General features: G+C 40.1%; 3 protein-coding genes across 7 annotated transcripts in view; 1 reads left to right on the forward strand and 2 right to left on the reverse strand.

Annotated features, from left to right (window-relative positions):
- Positions 1-191: 191 nt before the first annotated feature.
- vsig10 (V-set and immunoglobulin domain containing 10) lies at positions 192-8221 on the reverse strand. 2 transcript variants are annotated; one of them, XM_077715653.1, is made up of 9 exons: positions 7970-8221; positions 4459-4532; positions 4037-4378; positions 3313-3600; positions 2593-2877; positions 2401-2514; positions 1914-1926; positions 1130-1269; positions 192-1065 (listed from the first exon to the last, which is right to left on the reverse strand). In XM_077715653.1, exons 2-9 carry the CDS (start codon positions 4499-4501, stop codon positions 1001-1003), a joined length of 1290 nt encoding a protein of 429 aa, XP_077571779.1. In that variant the 5' UTR covers positions 4502-4532; positions 7970-8221; the 3' UTR covers positions 192-1000. The 2 variants fall into 2 exon arrangements, with proteins under 2 accessions (XP_077571779.1, XP_077571778.1); XM_077715652.1 differs by lacking the exon at positions 7970-8221 and having other exon boundaries at positions 4459-4722.
- pebp1 (phosphatidylethanolamine binding protein 1) lies at positions 5431-7600 on the forward strand. The gene is made up of 4 exons (XM_077715654.1): positions 5431-5663; positions 6345-6454; positions 6767-6867; positions 7290-7600. Exons 1-4 carry the CDS (start codon positions 5529-5531, stop codon positions 7508-7510), a joined length of 567 nt encoding a protein of 188 aa, XP_077571780.1. The 5' UTR covers positions 5431-5528; the 3' UTR covers positions 7511-7600.
- A 202-nt stretch (positions 8222-8423) lies between the features above and the next one.
- Positions 8424-18498, reverse strand: part of taok3a (TAO kinase 3a) — a 32401-nt gene continuing 22326 nt past the window's right edge. For 3 of the 4 annotated variants that reach the window (XM_077715034.1, XM_077715035.1, XM_077715033.1), the window contains 7 exons: positions 14193-14429; positions 13483-13611; positions 13158-13361; positions 12392-12631; positions 11679-11891; positions 10142-10324; positions 8424-9449 (listed from right to left, as the gene is read on the reverse strand). In XM_077715034.1, the coding sequence (XP_077571160.1) occupies positions 9282-9449; positions 10142-10324; positions 11679-11891; positions 12392-12631; positions 13158-13361; positions 13483-13611; positions 14193-14429 (1374 nt within the window). In that variant the 3' untranslated portion in view covers positions 8424-9281. Of the gene's footprint in view, positions 9450-10141; positions 10325-11678; positions 11892-12391; positions 12632-13157; positions 13362-13482; positions 13612-14192; positions 14430-18169; positions 18321-18498 lie in introns of those variants that run through there. The other variant, XM_077715037.1, reaches the window with a different exon arrangement.

The following is an 18498-nucleotide window of genomic DNA, read 5'->3' on the forward strand; positions in this document are numbered from 1 at the left end:
AATTGGTGGCCAGTCAATCGCAGGGCACAAGGAGAAAAACAACTATTCAACCTCACACTCATACCTATGGGCAATTTAGAGTGTCCAGTCAGCCTCCCCTGCATGTCTTTAGAATGTGGGAGGAAACCAGAGTACCCAAAGAAAACCCACTGGGCGACCCTAGGTTAAAATATGCAAAATAGAAAATAAAATGCATTTGCAACTTTTATTCAAACTTCAACATACATTTAGGATGACACAAATTGTAACAAATACAATTGAAGATGCGGGGAATGCAATCATTATTCCATTTCAGAATTAATTAAAAAAAAAAACATGAATAAATAACCTTTAAAAATCCTTCTATTGTGAAACTAAACCAGTGCTCAACCATGATCCTTGGGGGACTTGGACTGGAACTGACTCAGAAAAGTGAAAACCTACAAATGATCGGAAACTCATTAATACAAAATGTTGTTGTTTTTAAATCGAGATTATTTTTATTTTTTAAGGCCCCACGACAACTCTGGAAACATTACTATGGCATATTGATATATAAACCACACTTTGTTGACTTCTTGTGTGTGGCTCCAGTTTTTTTTTACCTAGATCTACAATGTCTTCTGTGTCTTGTGTCTGTCCTGCTACTGCAACCAAAAAAAAAATCCCAAATACATGATGAAATAAAATTCTAATCTAATATACTTTGAATCAATTAATGAAACTTTGGTGTTTTTGATCACTTATGGTAATTTTTAACTGCCATACATAAAAATTGTTTCACAGTTTTCTGGTTCTTTTGCAAGAAAACATTCCACATTGGTATTGATCTCCAGTGTTCGAGGGGGACGCTTCCAATGGGGGGCTAACATGTAGTCATGGGGCATGTTACTATTGTTGTTGTTGTTGACTCGGTACTTCCATATTCACAGCGACAAAAATATAAAATAAGACGAAACAGGCGCTCCTTCCACATTCAGACTGGGAGTAAATAGCTCACCCAAATAAAAGCAACCAACACCTACAAATTCACCAGTTGCTGCGGTTCCTCTCTAGTACTTTGGTTCCCGGCATCCTCCTGGTCACCTGCAAGAAGTGACACCATCAGTAAGGTTTTTTTACCCGTACGGGCCCGGACTCAAGGGCGTACCGGATGGAAGACGGTGGATTTGAACCATCGTGGTCGGATGTGGCTCCGTTATTGGGGGCAAGCGCGGGATGGCCTGGAAGATTTGATCTTCGTCAGAATCCACCAGACTCAGCACGTCACCCCTGTCTTCGTCCAAAGGCCTGCCCAGAAACAATTAGGTGAGAAGTATGAGGTCTCATAATGCAATAACATTAGATTAGGTTAGATAACTCTATTCATCCCGTATTCAGGAAATGACTAATTGTGGATTTATGATTGCCTGTAGGTCCAAAGTTAAGCTGAAGAGGAACTTTATCGCTTGTATTCAGGCTAATAAATTGACTGAGAACATCAGTTAAGTTCTTGCTCAAGTAAGTATTGGTCTTTGCCTTAATAGACTGGTGGTAAAAACAAAACAACGTCATTAGAAGGCGTACGCAGATTCAGAGAGCATGACAGCGCCCGCGACTCTTTATACTGGAGGATTTAGAGTAAACAAGCAGGGGGGCCAGGCGGTTGGACCTTATCAGATGGAAACATGTTGGTAGTCATTGCAACTTATAGCCACAAGCTCCTCTAGTGTTATGTAGGTTATCTCAGATTGTTTGTTTTTTTTAGCCAATGCTGAGAGTGCATCTTTTGATGGCGTCAATGCCCACATCCGGTTTGTAATAATAAACACCTTACCCAATATTTTCCCTCTCTGAATTCCCATGGGTAATCTTACAAAGAGATTGAGAATTGATTGAGAAAGTTTTGGATGTGGAAATGAATGTCTTTATTTCCTTGGCGGCAGATGACTCACCCAAAAGGACCTCCTGCAACAAAATATCACAAAAGGAATGTCAGAAAGATGTTGTTAGGGGGGGGGGGGGGGGGCAGTGACCCCATATTGGTATGTGACTGAAATATTTTTTAAAAAAATTAAATGGTAGGGGCGTGTATCATGAAAGATTATATTAGATTAGATAACTGTATTCATCACGTATTTGGGAAATTTCATTGTCACAGTAGCAAGATGGTGAGAATACAGACAGGAAAATACATTTTAGACATAAATAAAAATAAGTAATAAATAAGTTCATAATTAAATTGAGTGAGTGAGTACATGGTATAAAAAGTACTTTATTTAACTTATTTATTTATTTATAAACTCATTTATTACCTATTTATTTATTCCTGTGTCTGTATTCTTACACTACCGTGACAGTGAAATTTCCCAAATACATGATGAATAGTTATCTAATCTAATCTAATCTAAAAGGAATTTTGTGAGGGTGTACAGCAGTTACCCAGGCAGATGCGATGTCTGTTTGCAAAAAGCACCTTAGCCGCCACGGCGGACAGGCCCACAATGAGCGCTGCGATAAAGATGCCGACAACGGCACCGGTGTAATCGGATGACCCTGCGGAGACGAGCATAGTGACACGTCAGAAATCAAAGGAGACATGAACTGTTGGCATCCTGCCGGTCCGCCACTCACCCCTGATTTTGAGATACACGTCCGTCTGCCGCAGGGCTAGCGGGTTCTCACTTTGGCAAAAATAGTCGCCCTCGTCATCCCGGCTGACGTTGACGATGGTCAGACTGTAGGCGGACCCGTCTTGGCTCAGTATGTACTTGGCACTAGGAGTCAATGGCGCCACTTCAGCCGCTCGCCTCCAGGTTGTGTTGGCGGGGGGCACAGATGCGGTTTCGGTGCAGACAAGTGTCATATTGCTGCCCTCCTGGGCCCAAACCAGCGGGGAAATTTGGGGATGCGGCTCATCTGCGGTAGTGACGTACACATTGGTCATTAGCTGCCTGCTGTTGCTTGGATTTTTTTTGGGATGTCTTAGGGGTGGGCAAACTATTCCAAAAAGGGCTGCAGTAGGTGCAGGTTTTCATTCCAACCTATTGAGAGAGCAACTTTTCACCAATCTAGTGTCCTACAAGTGCAATCAGTGGATTGCAGTCAGCGGTTTCTTGATATCTGCAGAAATGTCATTGGTTAAAGTGTCTGTGCTATATTGGTAGGAACAAAAACCTGCACCCCCAGCGGACCTCGAGGATCGGTTTACCCATCCCTGCTCGACACGCTATCCAAAAGCGGTTTGATATTTTCTAGTCCAAAATTCAAAAGGAGTGAAATATGTTCTCGGGTCAAAATATTGCCAATAGAGAAATAAATGTAAAAAAAAGTGCTATGGGAAGTGTGTCTTACCGAGTGTAAAAGAACAAGTGCGATTCAGTCCACCCACAAGCTTCAAGTGTTGTGCAACACATCTTAGAGTGTGCCCTTGAGCCAGCAGAGAGCGATTTATGGACACTTGCAAGACAGATGTCACATTGGAGGCCAACACATGGCCTGGCCTCTCAAGGTCAGCATCCTGGTGCTGGCTCCATATGAGCATGGGGTCTGGATAGCAGTCGGGCCACGTGCAACTGAAGAACACTTCCGTCGGGTCTCCTGCTAGATGCCATGAGCAATCGGGGTGACGTGATGGAATATCTGTGCACAAAAAAAAGAGGAAACAACAAAAACAAGTGGATTTTCAATATACTTTTGACAAATTCGCCATCAAACTTATGTTGCAGATTCAATCTTTCATTTAACAGTCGAAGGATTTTTCGACAAAGCACCAAAAGCTAGCACGCAAATACTATATTTTCCAAAATGCAAGTAACTTTTTTTCTTAGTTTGCCTGGGCCTGCAACTAATACTCAAGTGCAACTTCATCAATCATTTTCTTATCACTTTCTTTCATTTTTGTCTATTTTATATAAAAGTGGGACACTTTGATCATTTTAGTTGGTAGGTTTTTTTTGAAGACCGTGGCATGAATGACAGAATTTACATATAAAGTACTGTTGAAGTTACAAAAAAAGTTTCGGAAGTAGAGGTATGACCCTAATGTAATTTTGTGAAAAGAATGGTGTTAACTTACTGGCCACCTGAAGCACAACACGTGCTCGCCACGTCACGTTCCCCGGAAGTGTGGCTTCACACCGGTACACACCTTCGTCTCCTCCTGCCACGCTGCGGAAGTTCAGACTACCGTCCCCCAACACGACCAGCCGCCTCTGGGGGTCGTCCCCCGGGGTCACCCGCAGCTCTTCCAGCTCTCGTCCATCTTTCAACCAACGTGTTTGCAACGGGTTGACGGAACCGTCCGAGTAACACGGAAGTAGGACGACATCGCCGGGCGCGGCCGTGACGGCTGTGGCCTCCGACTGCGAGCCCGACTCCAACGTGGTCAAACCCAGCGAGTCCGACGCCCAAACAGCGACTGTCACAACATGGCCGGGTGTGGGATGTATGCATAGATAGTATTTCCACGCAAACTCTCCCACTCAAACACTCACTCACCTGTTGCGAAGACACACACGGCCACCAGCGTCCGCCTTCTCATTGCCTCACGCTCTTCATGTCCCGAACTACAACTATTAAGAAAAGAATTTGAGGGAAAAAATGTTCCCCTCGTTTTACCAGTTTAACCAGTTCACGTACGCGGGTGAGCTCAGAAGACAAGGGCGCGGCCATATTGGCCTCACCTGGCCCCTCCTTCTGTGCGACAACAGCAGTTCTTGGCTATTCTTTACTAGCTTGTTACCTATTTTGCTGACCAGTATCTGACTAGTTTGTTCATCAGTTGTTATGCTAGGTAGATGAATCACTCACGTAATGGTATATTTACTAGTGTTGCTCAGAAAACTCTGACACCAGCACACACCTTCTTAAAGGTGCATGCACAGCCACTAAAGTCCTGTGTCGCATTCTTTTCTTACTAGATGGTTTGATCTTCTTAAAAGGTATTCCAAAATCAGTTTTGAAGACTAACACAAATCCCTAACGTGTTAAATTGTGCAATAAAAATAATTTTATAGTGGTTTGCCTCTGCATAGTTGAAACCAATGATGAATCGAAAAGCAGGGATTTTGGCATGAGGCATTTTCTGACCTTAAGTGATGTGATTTTTTTAATCATAGATTTAAAGTACCAGGGTTAGTGTTAGATTGTTTCTGCTTTGTGGAGTAGTGTCCCCATACATAAGTTTTGCAGTGTAGTAAATGACGAATAACAACTCAAACTATTGTACCTTAGCGCCCTCAAGTGGCCGTTATGTACCGTTATTCAAGATTATGGCCTTCACTTGTTAAACTACTGAAATCATTTCGTTTTATAAAATAAAAAAAACACTTAAAGCAAATGCGTGGATGGGATCTAAGGACAAATGTGGATCAGAAGGATTAAATGTGTGGTTAAATACAATAACAAGTAGTAAAAGGAAGGCGCAATGACATGAGAGTGGCAAATAGAATTAGTCCAACTTTCTTGCGCGTTCCTGAACGTCGCACTTGTTTCTCCAAGCCAAACATACGCAACGTCGTGAGTGAGCTTTTTAACCGCTAGCAGCAGTACGACTCAGCCCGGAAAACATGCCCGTAGACGTGAACCAGTGGAGCGGCCCGCTGGAGCTCCAAGAGGTGGAGGACAAACCCGGCCAGCCTCTGATCGTCAAATATGACTCTGTGGAGATTGATCAACTGGGCAAAGTGCTCACACCGACGCAGGTTAGCTTCTGCAGCCAAGGCAGGAGCGCTACTAAGTGTAACTTTTGATCTTGCAGCATGATATAAAACATGCTATTTATGCATATATACATGCTCCTGAATGGCTAAATGCTAAATAGTCATGTTTATATATTTGGGGAAAGTAGTAGTGTTTGGTCATTAGCATTTAGCCCTTCTGAAGCATGTTACAAGCCCTATCCCCTTGGTCAAACGTTTTTAGACATTTTCTCATTCAATTGAATGGTGAAAAGTTTCATAACTTATGACCGAGGTTGTACGTTGATTGATATGCGGTTTTGTTGCCAACCAGGACCTGGACTAGTAACCTACTTTGCATTTAAAGGGGCAGACACGGTTCTGATAAAGCGTATCTCAGAAAAAAATGACAATTTGGAAAAAGTTTTTTTTATGACGTGTATTTTTGGAGCAAAACACAAAAGACTATTTGTTATGAGCACACATTTTTAAATGCTTAATAAAATACACAAACGTTGCTAAAGGGGAGTGTTGTGCATGGTATATCTGCTGCATTTTTAAACATATTTTTAAAACAAAATAAAAAATTATGCACCAAAACTTCAAGTGTGCCCAGCCTTTCATGTCAAAAATCAATGACTATTGGTTAGATAACGAATACCCATGGGCCTGCATTGTTTGGGGCTCACCCTCTGCACTTTACAGGTCCAGAACCGGCCTACGAGCATCAAGTGGGAGGGATGTGACCCCACCAAACTTTACACTTTGGCCCTGACCGACCCTGATGCTCCCAGCAGGAAAAACCCCAAATTCAGGTCAGAACACAGATTGCCCTTCATATTCACTAAAAATATATTATACATTAATCTAGCCAAGATCCAATGAAGAGCTTTTTTTTTGTGGCAGGGACCTTCAAATAGTACTATATGTCTGCTGATTGGACGATAGCAAACAAATGTGTTACTTTGAAGGGAAAATCATCGCATGTGGTATTTCTGAAATTCTATATGAATCAAAAGCACATTATTAGGGTCAATATCATAAGGAAATAATTCATTTTTTGTCATTCCATAAAACCTAATTGCCAGTTTAAAAAATATACATTAATTTCTGCTTGTTTATTTCAGGGAGTGGCATCATTTTCTGGTTGTCAATATGAAGGGAAATGACATGTCTACTGGTGTGGTTTTGTCTGACTACGTGGGTTCCGGTCCTCCCCAGGGAACAGGTGACAATAATAAAATATTTTAAAAATCTATTTAAATAAAACATGGCCGACAAAAGGAATGAAACAAAGAAATATAGGGGGTCACACAGACCTTATGTTGCCAACAGTCTAAAAAGTATGAAGATATTGCAATATTGATGTGTTGAGTGTTGTTCTTTCTGAGCCGTTCCTAAACGCACCACACTTAGGACTTGTTATGAAAGAGGGAGGGGTAGGCGAGTGTATTTGCCTATGAATGAAAATTTGTTGGTAGAATAACAGAAAATGTTGGATTGAGAGATGTTAAACCTGAATTAATCTGTAATATGGCAAAAAAAACTGATGAAAAGCATTTGAAATTGGATAAAAAATACAACGGATGCATGGGGAGTTGCAAGCAAAATGTGCTTGATGTTATCTCAGATGTGACTTTTCTCGGGCAGGTCTCCACCGCTACGTGTGGCTGGTTTATAGCCAGTCGGAGGCGCTGTCGTGCACCGAGCCCGTCCTCACCAACCGCTCCGGTGACGGCCGCGGCAAATTCAGCGTGCGCAGCTTTCGGCGCAAATACGGACTGGATGCGCCTGTAGCCGCCTGCTGTTACCAAGCAGAGTGGGACGACTACGTGCCTAAACTTTACGAACAGCTGGCAGGAAAGTCGTGAAATAAACGTGTATTTCCACGCTGACAAGAATCACCAGTTTCCATGAAATGTAACTGACAAGTTCCAATAAAAGAAAAAATGCCAAAGGTTTTTGGAGTGTGAGCATGAATGGTTGTTCGTCTCCTTATGTGGCCTGTGATTGGTTGGCCACGCATTTGGGGTGTTCCTGCCAGGTGCCTGTAGTTGGCTGGGATAACCTCCAGCACCCCCCGCGACCCTTGAGGGGATACGGGGTGTGGACAATGAAAATGACTAACAAGAAAACTTTGTGAGAGGAGTTCCAAAACATGCTGCAAGAGGGTATTGCCCATTTTTGATGCTTTTAGTTTTGCACGTCCATATGCTATTTTGTTGGCATTATCCTAGTCTGGAAATATAATTTGTGACAGTTCACTATAAAAATATTTTTAGCTGTATGATTGTCAGTGTAATAATGTGCGATGAGGAGTGGTTGCTTACCTTATGTGCAGTCAAATCTTGCTTTGGTTTCCTTAAAGTAGGATTTTTGCAAGTTTCACAATTTTCACTCCACGTCGCATTCAACCCCATAATGTGAGACGGCGAACTTCTTTCCCAATCCATCTTGTAACTGCATCTAATTTTCTAGTCGCACTTTCCACCCTTTCGTGAATTTACTCCATGTGTGATATAATTTATTTTAGCATCGCTCAAGACAGGTTGCACGTTGTTTTGATTTTGGTGCGCTCTTCCACCTGATTTCCGCAACAGTGTGAGCTCGGCTGCTGATTGGATACTCACCACACGGACAATATACTATTGGTTGAAAAAAAACACGACTAGTCCCGCCCATACTTTGTTACACATCCTTCAGTATTAACATCAGTATATACATGCAAAATGTAAAGATGCAGTAAGTTCAAAAATTGATTGAATAAAAATGAGAAAACGTGCATTGTGTCATGAGCACTTTATTTACAAATATATTTAAAAGCTTGTCAACACATCCTTTCTTCCTCTTGGACAGACAGCGTGTGATTGATTGGTGGTCGTGATTAAAGTGCATGCAAACAGCAGCAGCATCAAAAATGATGAAATCGTAACACTTATCGGAGAAGAATCAATTGGTTAAAATTGAATAAGAAAATAAGTAAAAGCTCCATAAATCCTTCGGTACAAAGTAGCCGCCCATGTATACTATCGAGCCCTTTATGCTAGAAACATGTGATTCTTCCATTTCTACTGAGGCAGATTGCTACCACAACAGAAAAAAATAAGCTCATAAGTTCCCATGTTAAAATGTGATTATAAAACAAATGTTTACCATTTCACAATTTAACCAGACAAAATACCACATTGTACATGTCTAAATGAGTAACCTGGTTAACTCATTCGCTGCCATTTACAGTCACCCACATCCAAGAGGGAGGGCAGGAAAGACTAGAGTATGAATAGGCAGAGTGTGCGTGTCACATATTAAGTCATTGGCTGCAAAATGGTTTGGATATCAATTGCCGTCAATTGCAGTGAATGAGTTAAAGACCACCTATGATACATGTCAATACAAATCTATTAAAAATGTTTTGTTCTCTGGTGTGGCAGCAATAGGCTTCGATATGTCAATATTTTTATATAGTTATATTTGTTATTACATCATTGTTATTGTCAATATGACATTATCGCAAGTACGGAGAAATCGCCTAGACGGGACATCCGGTTTTGTGTGGAGGTGTGTAATGGGGTGCGTGTGTTGAGGAAAAAAACACCACCACAGGCACACGACGGGCGCGGTGTGGCCTCATCGACATCGTTCTCATCTATAGTCATCCTTCGCCAGGTCCAGCGCGGCCGCGGCCAAGTTCCCGAAGCCCAGACGCACGCTCTCCATGTCGAAGGCTTCCAACTCGTGCTCTTCGCGCTCCAGAAGAAGTTTAATGCGCTCCGTGTGGTCCTTCTGCATCGACAGTAACTCCTCTTCGATCTGAATGGGACAAATATTGTTACTATATGACAATGTCAACCTCATAATTAACAAAATAACATGTCACACATGGGTTGTGCATTTGTGAAGAAAAAACACCTTGAGAGAGCACACCTGAGTAGCCAAATTCAAAGCATCGCCAAATTTAATGAAGTCGGCACTCATTTACCAGCATTGATGTCGCTGGGGAAATCATGCAAACTCCACACAAGTGGACCGACCTGGATTTGAACCCAGGACCCCAGAACTGTGAAGCCGACGCGCTAACCACTCATCTACTGGGTCAGCCTAGCACGGCAAGTCAATAAGTTAAATAGGAAACAAAGCGACCCAGCATATTTTTCAATCTCAAGCTAATTGTTGAACTCAATACCCCAACATTGTATTACGTCTTCCACAAGTGAACAAAAAAATCAATCAATCCAAAATGTACCTACTGCTCCCTAAAAACAAAGGTAATAATACAATATTACATTCATTAATTCATTACACTAATTTAGTGCTTAACACAATAGCCTTAGATAACCAATGTCTTGATGAATAGGCTCAGTCAATATATTCTTTTTGAGAATGAATTCAAAAAGCTACTTTGAGTAGTAAGTGATGGGAATTTGGGCGGCCTTGTCCGGTTTGAGCAAAACTCATCAAAAAGTGTCTTGAAAAAGAAAAATGTGTGTCAGCAGGCCACGTACCTTTTGCTCGAGGTGTGCGCGCCTAAGCGAAACTTTGTGCTGGAGCTTGTGGCTTTCGCGCTCGTGCTGCGCGTCGGTCTGCATCTTGATTTTACTTTGGTAGGCGTTGAGCAGCTCCAGCTCCTGCTGCAGCTGCTGCCCCAACGCCTGGCACTCCGCCTCCTGGGCCGAGTCCAGCCGTAGCTATCAAACCCAACCAAAAAAAGAAAGAAAAAAAAAACAGTTGACTTCTAAAACAGGCAGAAAAATTAAATAATACTCAATTTCCATGAAGACAAAATGATAACATCCTCTATTTTGGAGGTCTGGATAAAAAACAACAACAGTATAGTATTGTCTTAATATGTAATATCTGCATATTGGTAATATCTTTTGAAGCCAGGTACAACATTTAAATAAGGTCTATGACGCTGCAGTTAGGGCATCCATGGTAATTTTAGGTCTTGTTTACACTCTATTACTAATTTTAGCCCATCCAGATTGAAACTGGACGTTTCTTTTGTAGTCTGAAAAGGCAGAAAACACAGAAATGTATTTTTGTGAGGCTGATTGGAGCTGTATAGAAGAGGGAGCTTCATATAAAAAAAATCATACGCTAGCTGGATGAGAACTTCTGATTTGGATGCTTGCTGAAAATAGTGTGAACAATCATTCCTAAAAACAGATTTGAGGTGTACTCTGACTGGAATCAGATGTGTATGCATGCAATCTGAATGCAGAAAAAGTGTAATGAGTTAGTATACTGTAGTTTTTAGCCAGTGTAAATGTGGTTGGCTATTGTTAAAAGTACAACAAAAGGTTCTTAGATTCATTTTTCATTTTTGGTAAGGTACTTTGGGGATCATTTTATAAGCCAAAAATGAATTGTTTTGCCGTTATACATAATGCTTCTTTCTGGCAACATTATTTTTGATTGGAAAACTCGATTTTGGTTGGACTACAAAACAGTAAAGAATGTGAATGCTTAAAATGTCTTGCGTATTGGGGAAATTCACTATACGTGGGTTTCACAAATGGTGATAGAAAACAGGGTGCCCTTTCATGGTGGTAAACTGTGAGATTAGGGGAGCAACTATAAGATGGGTAATTCTATTTGGGGTTAAAGAAGGTCCCGTGGGACCTCTTTTTTTTTTTTGAAGATAAAATACAAATGTTTGCCAAGGTGAACATTTTCTAAATTGACTTTTCCATTTAAATGTCCCATAAAACATTTCTTCTAAATGACTACTTCGTTATTTTTTACTTATTTATTGATAATGTATTTATTAGTGATTATTAGTTTGTTTTTTTGTTGTGTTTTGTGTTATATGGTGAAGCTTCAAATCTCTTTCTACTTCTGTCTAATGACAATAAAAGCATTGAATTGAATCCAAAGTTACATTATGAACTTCATTATATTAAAACTATTGCTCATTTAGGTTTTTTGGAAACAACTACAAAAGGCTAACCTGAATTCATCCCAATTTAAGGTGAAACCTGTCACATTCTTGCTTGAAATATTTGGTACAAGGTACTTTCAATTTTTGTGTGTACTGACCGCCTGCGAGGCCATCATGTGGTTGACGCTTTGCTCATAGCGCTCAGCCAGGACGGCCATTTTGCGCGTATGCTCCTCTTTGAGCGCCTTGAGGACGCCCTTGTGCTCGCCTTTGGGTGTGACCTCGGCGTGATGCTGCCGCAAGGCCTTATACTGCTTGCTCTGGACCTTGCATGTGTCCTCAAACTGCTTCTTGATCTGAGACTCCAGCGCCTACCAAAAACAAAACAATATTGTTTTGCACATCTTTTTAGCTTGCAGCGCGTTACCATCAACCTATAAAGACTTGGATCTGTAAAAACCCTAATGTAAAAACCCTCATGTTGTCATTTCAGTTTTTGTTTGTCATGTCAATTATTTTCCCAGATAGATTGTATAACCTTTTATAGTGTCTATACATTTAATTTCTTCATGAGGACAAATTAGTATTGTCTTTTGATGATTAAATAATTTTAAAAAATGCTACTATTTTATCAGTATTGTCTTTTGGGGATGATTCTTTTTTTTTTAAATGTTACTATTTTAAATCAATGTTTTTTTCTGCATTTTTGTTCCAGGATAAAAGTATTTGGGGGTAAATTCTAAAGATTTGTAAAGATTTAAAGATAATACGTTCAACCTAAATGGAGGGATTTTTCCCACAAAAGAATGGGGAATATTTTTTCCCCAGTTGTAGTACTAATACAATGAAAATGCATCCCAATTTCAGGCACCTTGACGTTCTTAGGTTGCCGGCGCAACTCCACGATGTGCTTGCGCCGCAGTTCACTCTGGCGCCTCCCGTTGTACTCCATTTGGTTGTCGAGTTCAGTTTGGTGCTGGAGGCGGACGAGGTCCACGCGTAGCCTTTGCAGGCTGCTCAGCTGCCGTCTCTCCAGCTCCTGCGTCGCCTCGTCTTGGCGGATCAGCATTGCGTGCTCTGCCTCCTTCTGGCTTTTCTTTTTATTCAATTCCTAAGCAAACACACCACAAGTTAATACAAGGATTGTTCTAAGAACCAATTCATTCTTTCATTTTCCAAACTGCTTTATCCTCACTAGGGTCTCTGGGGGTGCTGGAGCCTATCCCAGCTGACGGTGGACACCCTGAATCAGTGGCCAGCCAATCACAGGGCACGAGAAGACAAACAACCATTCACTCTCACACTCATACCGACGGGAAATTTAGTGTCCAATCAGCCTGCTATGCTTGTTTTTTGGAATGTAAGAGGAAACCGGAGTACCCAGAGAAAACCCAAGCAGGCCTGGGGAGTACAGGCAAATTCCACACAGATGGACCGACCTGGATTCGAACCCAGGACCCCAGAGCTGTGAGGCCAATGTGGTAAGCACTCAGCCCCTCCAAAAAATAAAAGACATGAAAACAAATAACTCATTTCTATCCAAATACAAAAATGAACACATAATTACAAAAAAGTCAAACAGATTTAAACTCTGTTGACAGGCACTTGCGTAAAATGATGATGGAGCGTCAACGCACCTCCCGCACACGTTGGTGCTCCAGGCGATGTCTGGCAACGAGGGCGGCACGCTTGAAGGCGCGGGCTTGGCGCTCCAGGCGAAGGCGCTGGCGGGCCAGCAGGTCGGCCTCCTCCTCAGCTTGTGAGTGCTGCATGTTCTCTTTGTGTTTGGACAATCGCTCCTGCTTCTCCTTCTTGGGCGTGCTGTGGTCCTCGCTCATCTCCTGACAAGGTACCACGACAACTATAAGTCACCATTTGGCTGACGGCATTGGTAATGCAATGTTGAGCTTGGCTCAAGGTAACTGTGATGTTGAGGGTTTGTCGGTTTGTCACTTTGCTTACCTCCTTAATCTTCTCCTTGCAGAGTTTGTATTGTTTCTTCTGCGTGTCAAGGAATGTGCTGAGCTCCTTCTTCTGCTGCGCCACAATTTGTTGCTGAAATTTCTTCTCATCAGCCAGCGCGCACTTGGCCTGCGAAGGGATGTTAGCGTTATTGTTCCCGACTATATACAATTGTACCTAAACATATGAGTGCCCCAACATACGAGCAATTTGAAATACGAGTAAAATTGCAAGACAAATTTCGATATACGAGTGGACAGCGGACACAGCAAGAGAGAGAATTTGTTTATGTTATGTGACGAGCGCGTTGCCGTGCAAAAAGTCTCCCATCCACCCTATCTCTGACCCTCCCTCCCCAAAATCGATCTAATTTTAGAAATATTAAACACATTTTAGTACTATTAAACCACTAGTTATTTGTTACTTTGCTATGGATGGCAAATTACAACAAATGAAAATGTTTTTCCAATCCAATATACTGTTTGTTTTTGCTGTTTTTTCAGAGGGTTGGGACAAATTGTTTTTCGTTTTTAGTTAATTTCTATGGGAAACGTTCATTTGAGTTACGAGTAAATCGACATACGAGCTCAGTCCTGGAACAAATTAAGCTTGTATCTTGAGGTACCACTATACTTTATTTTTTCCTTACATTCCTAATTCTATCTTCTAGTTATGCCTATATTTTCAAAACATGCTTTTCCTGCGGATACCTCCTTGTCAGCGTGAACGACATGTTTCTTGGCTAGCTTCTCCAGTTCGATGTAGGCATTATTGGCCTGCGTCTCAACCTCCTTGTGTAGTTTGAGGTGATGCTCGTCCATCTCGGCCTTGAGTTTGTTCTCCAGGGCGATCAGTTGCTTCTGGTGTTGCCTCCGCATGCGCTTGTAACCTGACATCTGCTCGCGCAGCTCGCTGTCCTGCTCATGCTCGTGAATTTGCTTGGTCACCTGAAAGTCACATGAAAACCACACGCTCAGTCCAAATCCCAACATGTATTGGAATCCACCCAAATACGTACTGTAGAAAATGGAGCACCATAGACAGTTTTCATTCAATTCAAACATTTAAAAACAAAGGCAACATAAAGGCTTGGGTATGGCCTTGGATAGCCCAATTCCAATATTTGACAAAAACATTTTTTTTAAACTGTGTTAATATTGTTGATTATTTACCTAAGTCTACAATGTCTTGTGTGTCTTGTGTCTGTCTTTCTACTGCAACCAAGACATTTCCAGAATACGGAATAAAATAAAGTTCTAATCTAATCTAATCTAAAAGTAAGTATTAGACCCTAAACCTAACCCCACCCCACAATGTCCACTCCCACTCAATATCCCACAGACAGACTCATGCCAGACAACATAAACTATTCCCAAATATTTAATTAATTCATCTTCTCTATCACTTATCCTCATGAAAGTCACAGGGGTGCTGGAGCGTATCCCAGCTAAACATGTGCTACACCCTGAATTGGTTTCCAAATAATAGCAGAGAGACAAACAACCATACAAGCACAAACTCCTACATTGTCTAGGAACTAATTGGAGTGTTTAATAAGCCTACCATGCATCTTTTTGGGAGGTGGGAGGAAACTAGAGTAAAAACCCACATAACAAACATGCGAACTCCACAAAGGAAGGCAAAGAGCTTTGAGCCTCCAAATGTTGGCATTTCATAAATAACAGAGATCCAAATGCCTACATGTAATTGATTGGGCTGTGCAGGGGAAAACAATTTATTTAAATTTATTGTGATGAGCTGAGTGGATTGAGCACATAGAAGGAATTGGACCAGCCGCTAAGTATAAGCTATTGCTTTGTTTTGATCTAAACATTTGAGTGAAAACTGCTTTGACGAAGGAACAAATGATTTGTTGCCAATAAAGACCGAAACAAAAAGGCTTTAGCTGGCATTGTTGGCAGGAGAAAAAAAGATCCTGGTTTTAATATTTCCAGATGATAAATTAGTAGTTTTCGAGCCCTCAAGTGTACACTCACAGACAGATAAAAATGTTTTCTAGAAATCAAACTGATCATATCTACAGTTTTCCATGGTCTGTCAATGGCAAATATAGACTGGGAGAGAATTTAAAACCTGAGTAATGTTGATAGCATCATTTTATGAAATAGATTATTTTCTACAATGCTTTAAAGAAGGCCCACAAGCTTCGTCAGCTGTCAGGCTTTTTAACAAAAGAAATGGCTGAATGTTGAGACCAACCGTATGTATGTGTATGTATGGATGTACATGTATATTTATATCTGTATGTATGTATATGTATATTTATATCTGGATGTATGTATATGTATATTTACATCTGTATGTATATATATATATATATATATATATATTTATATCTGTATGTATGTATATGTATATTTATATCTGTATGTATGTATGTATATGTATATTTATATCTGTATGTATGTATGTATATGTATATTTATATCTGTATGTATATGTATATTTATATCTGTATGTATAGGTATATTTATATCTGTATGTATGTATATGTATAATTATATCTGTATGTATGTATATTTATTTCTTTATGTATGTATATTTATATCTTTATGTATGTATATTTAAATCTGTATGTATGTATATGTATATCTTTATGTATGTATATTTATATCTGTATGTATGTATATGTATATCTTTATGTATGTATATTTATATCTGTATGTATGTATATGTATATTTATATCTTTATGTATGTATATTTATATCTGTATGTATGTATATGTATATTTATATCTGTATGTATGTATATGTATATTTATATCTGTATGTATGTATATGTATATTTATATCTGTATGTATGTATATGCATATTTATATCTGTATGTATATGTATATTTATATCTGTATGTATGTATATGTATATTTATATCTGTATGTATGTATATGCATATTTATATCTGTATGTATATGTATATTTATATCTAAATTAGAACTAGAATTGTTTTAGTACAGTAACATTGTGTTATAAGATAGCATCAAAACTTTTTGTACACCAGTCACTTTTCATTCATTTCATTCTTTTTTCCTAAGTTAGTAGCCTTAAGAGTGAGCTGGTGTCCTGCTGTTAGGTGTAACCCAGTCAAGTGTTGACTCTCTATGGGCAAGGTTACAGACTCACTGCATCTGATCATGGGAACCCCAGCCCACTTACAGAGGCTCAGGCGGCAGTGGCACGCCCCAGTGGAATTAAATCGAGCCAATGGTCTCAGCTGGGGTTTTGCTTAGCTGTTAGCTGGCACATTCAAATCACTTCCAAATCAGTGCACATAGAGAAAGAAAGCCATTTAAAGTGAAAAGCAAGTATCAAAAGTAATGGAATCTTTCGTTTAGCTCCTCATGGCAGCTATTAAAACGTCCTCATATCACTTCAACTGTTTTTCCAGCTATGTTGGGCGTTGTAAAATATACACATTTTTGGTTTATTTTGGCTATCTCTAAAGTAACTTTGTGTATTTGGCTGTTTTTTTTCCAGCCCTTGAAAAGTTAATATCTCTAATAATTTTAATACATGGTCATAAAAATAGTGTTTCTGTTGTTCTATTGTGGTTTGAACCTATGGAAATTGTGCCTTGAATTTCAGGATCTTTTTGTGATATTTTGACTTTTCATCCTAGTGAGTTAATTTTGCGTATCGCAATGTTTTCATGTGTAAAATTTGGGATTTGTTTCCCCTTACCCCAAAAATGGTTTCCTGTATAAATCAACAGAGCTTAGATACTTTTTTTTTTTACAAGTCACTCTTTAACAAACTGAACAAGTCTTTTTGGGAAATTTCAAAAGCAATCGTTAAACTATGTAACATTCAGATTATATTCTTCACCTCCAAAAGATTGAGTAGTATGGATTAGTTTTCAAAAGGAGCAGAATTCCCACATTTTTCAATGACAAAATCTGAATATCAATGTAAATATTTTACATTGAAATAAAAAACGTGCGAGCAATTGACCTCCCCTTTCAAATTTTAGCGGAATTTAAACCATTTGCCCAACATATAAAAGGGAGTTAGTTCATTTAGGACAATAGGCTATACAGGACACCCACGTTCCATACATTACCTACCACACAAAACCTACAACTTATAATTTTCATCTCATTACCAATATCCGAGAAACTTTGTCTAGTCAACAAAATTATGTATTGCCTATCTTTTTATGTCTAAAATGCCTTTCCTGTATCTGCATTCTCGCCTTCTTGCTACTGTGACAATGAAATTTCCCCATACGGGATGAATAAAGATATACAATACATACAACAGACCCTTTTTTTACAGTAACATCTTCAACATTACTTGAAGTCTTCCAATTTCAACATGTGACCCTTTGAATGTCACCATTCAAAAAAAATGCACTAACATATCAATTTTTACCAATTCAAACCATACCAACTTAAAACTGTAAACCCCATTCACAAATAGTGATCACTGTTGAACATTTGCCAGATTTTCCACTGTTTAACTCCAGGACTTTGGCATAAACAACCATACTAACGATGAAATCTCACAATGGTCAGTTAACATATTCAAGTCGTTGTTCCATATTTCTTGACTCATTCTACTTGTTCTTATTTCAAATATCACGTATCTACATTTCCCAAGCCATTCGACCACAAACAGTTTCCATGTTCTTGGTCCTATTTTGAATTTTCATGGTAAGTGCAACCACACCTGAAAACAGAAAGGCTGCTCAGGATCCAGACGGCAGTCATTGCGTATCTTCCCATAATTCCTGCGCGAACACCTCATGCCCAACATGGCGGCGAGCGAAACCAAGCGTGGCGACATCCAGAACCCCGGCCTAATCAACGTCTTCTGTCTTCCCATGTGTTGAGCCCGAGCAAGTGAAGAAACCCCCCATCCACAAAGACCTCCTACCCAATTAAGCTGGTTCTCACCCAGGGCACGCAGATGGAGAAGGGAGGCCAATAAGAGCACAAAGTGCCCTTTTCGGGGTGCCAACGCTAAGCGGCGGGCAGCAGGTGGCTCACATGAATACC

Source organism: Stigmatopora nigra, chromosome 4 (genome assembly GCF_051989575.1).
Source record: "Stigmatopora nigra isolate UIUO_SnigA chromosome 4, RoL_Snig_1.1, whole genome shotgun sequence".
Classification (NCBI taxonomy): domain Eukaryota; kingdom Metazoa; phylum Chordata; class Actinopteri; order Syngnathiformes; family Syngnathidae; genus Stigmatopora; species Stigmatopora nigra.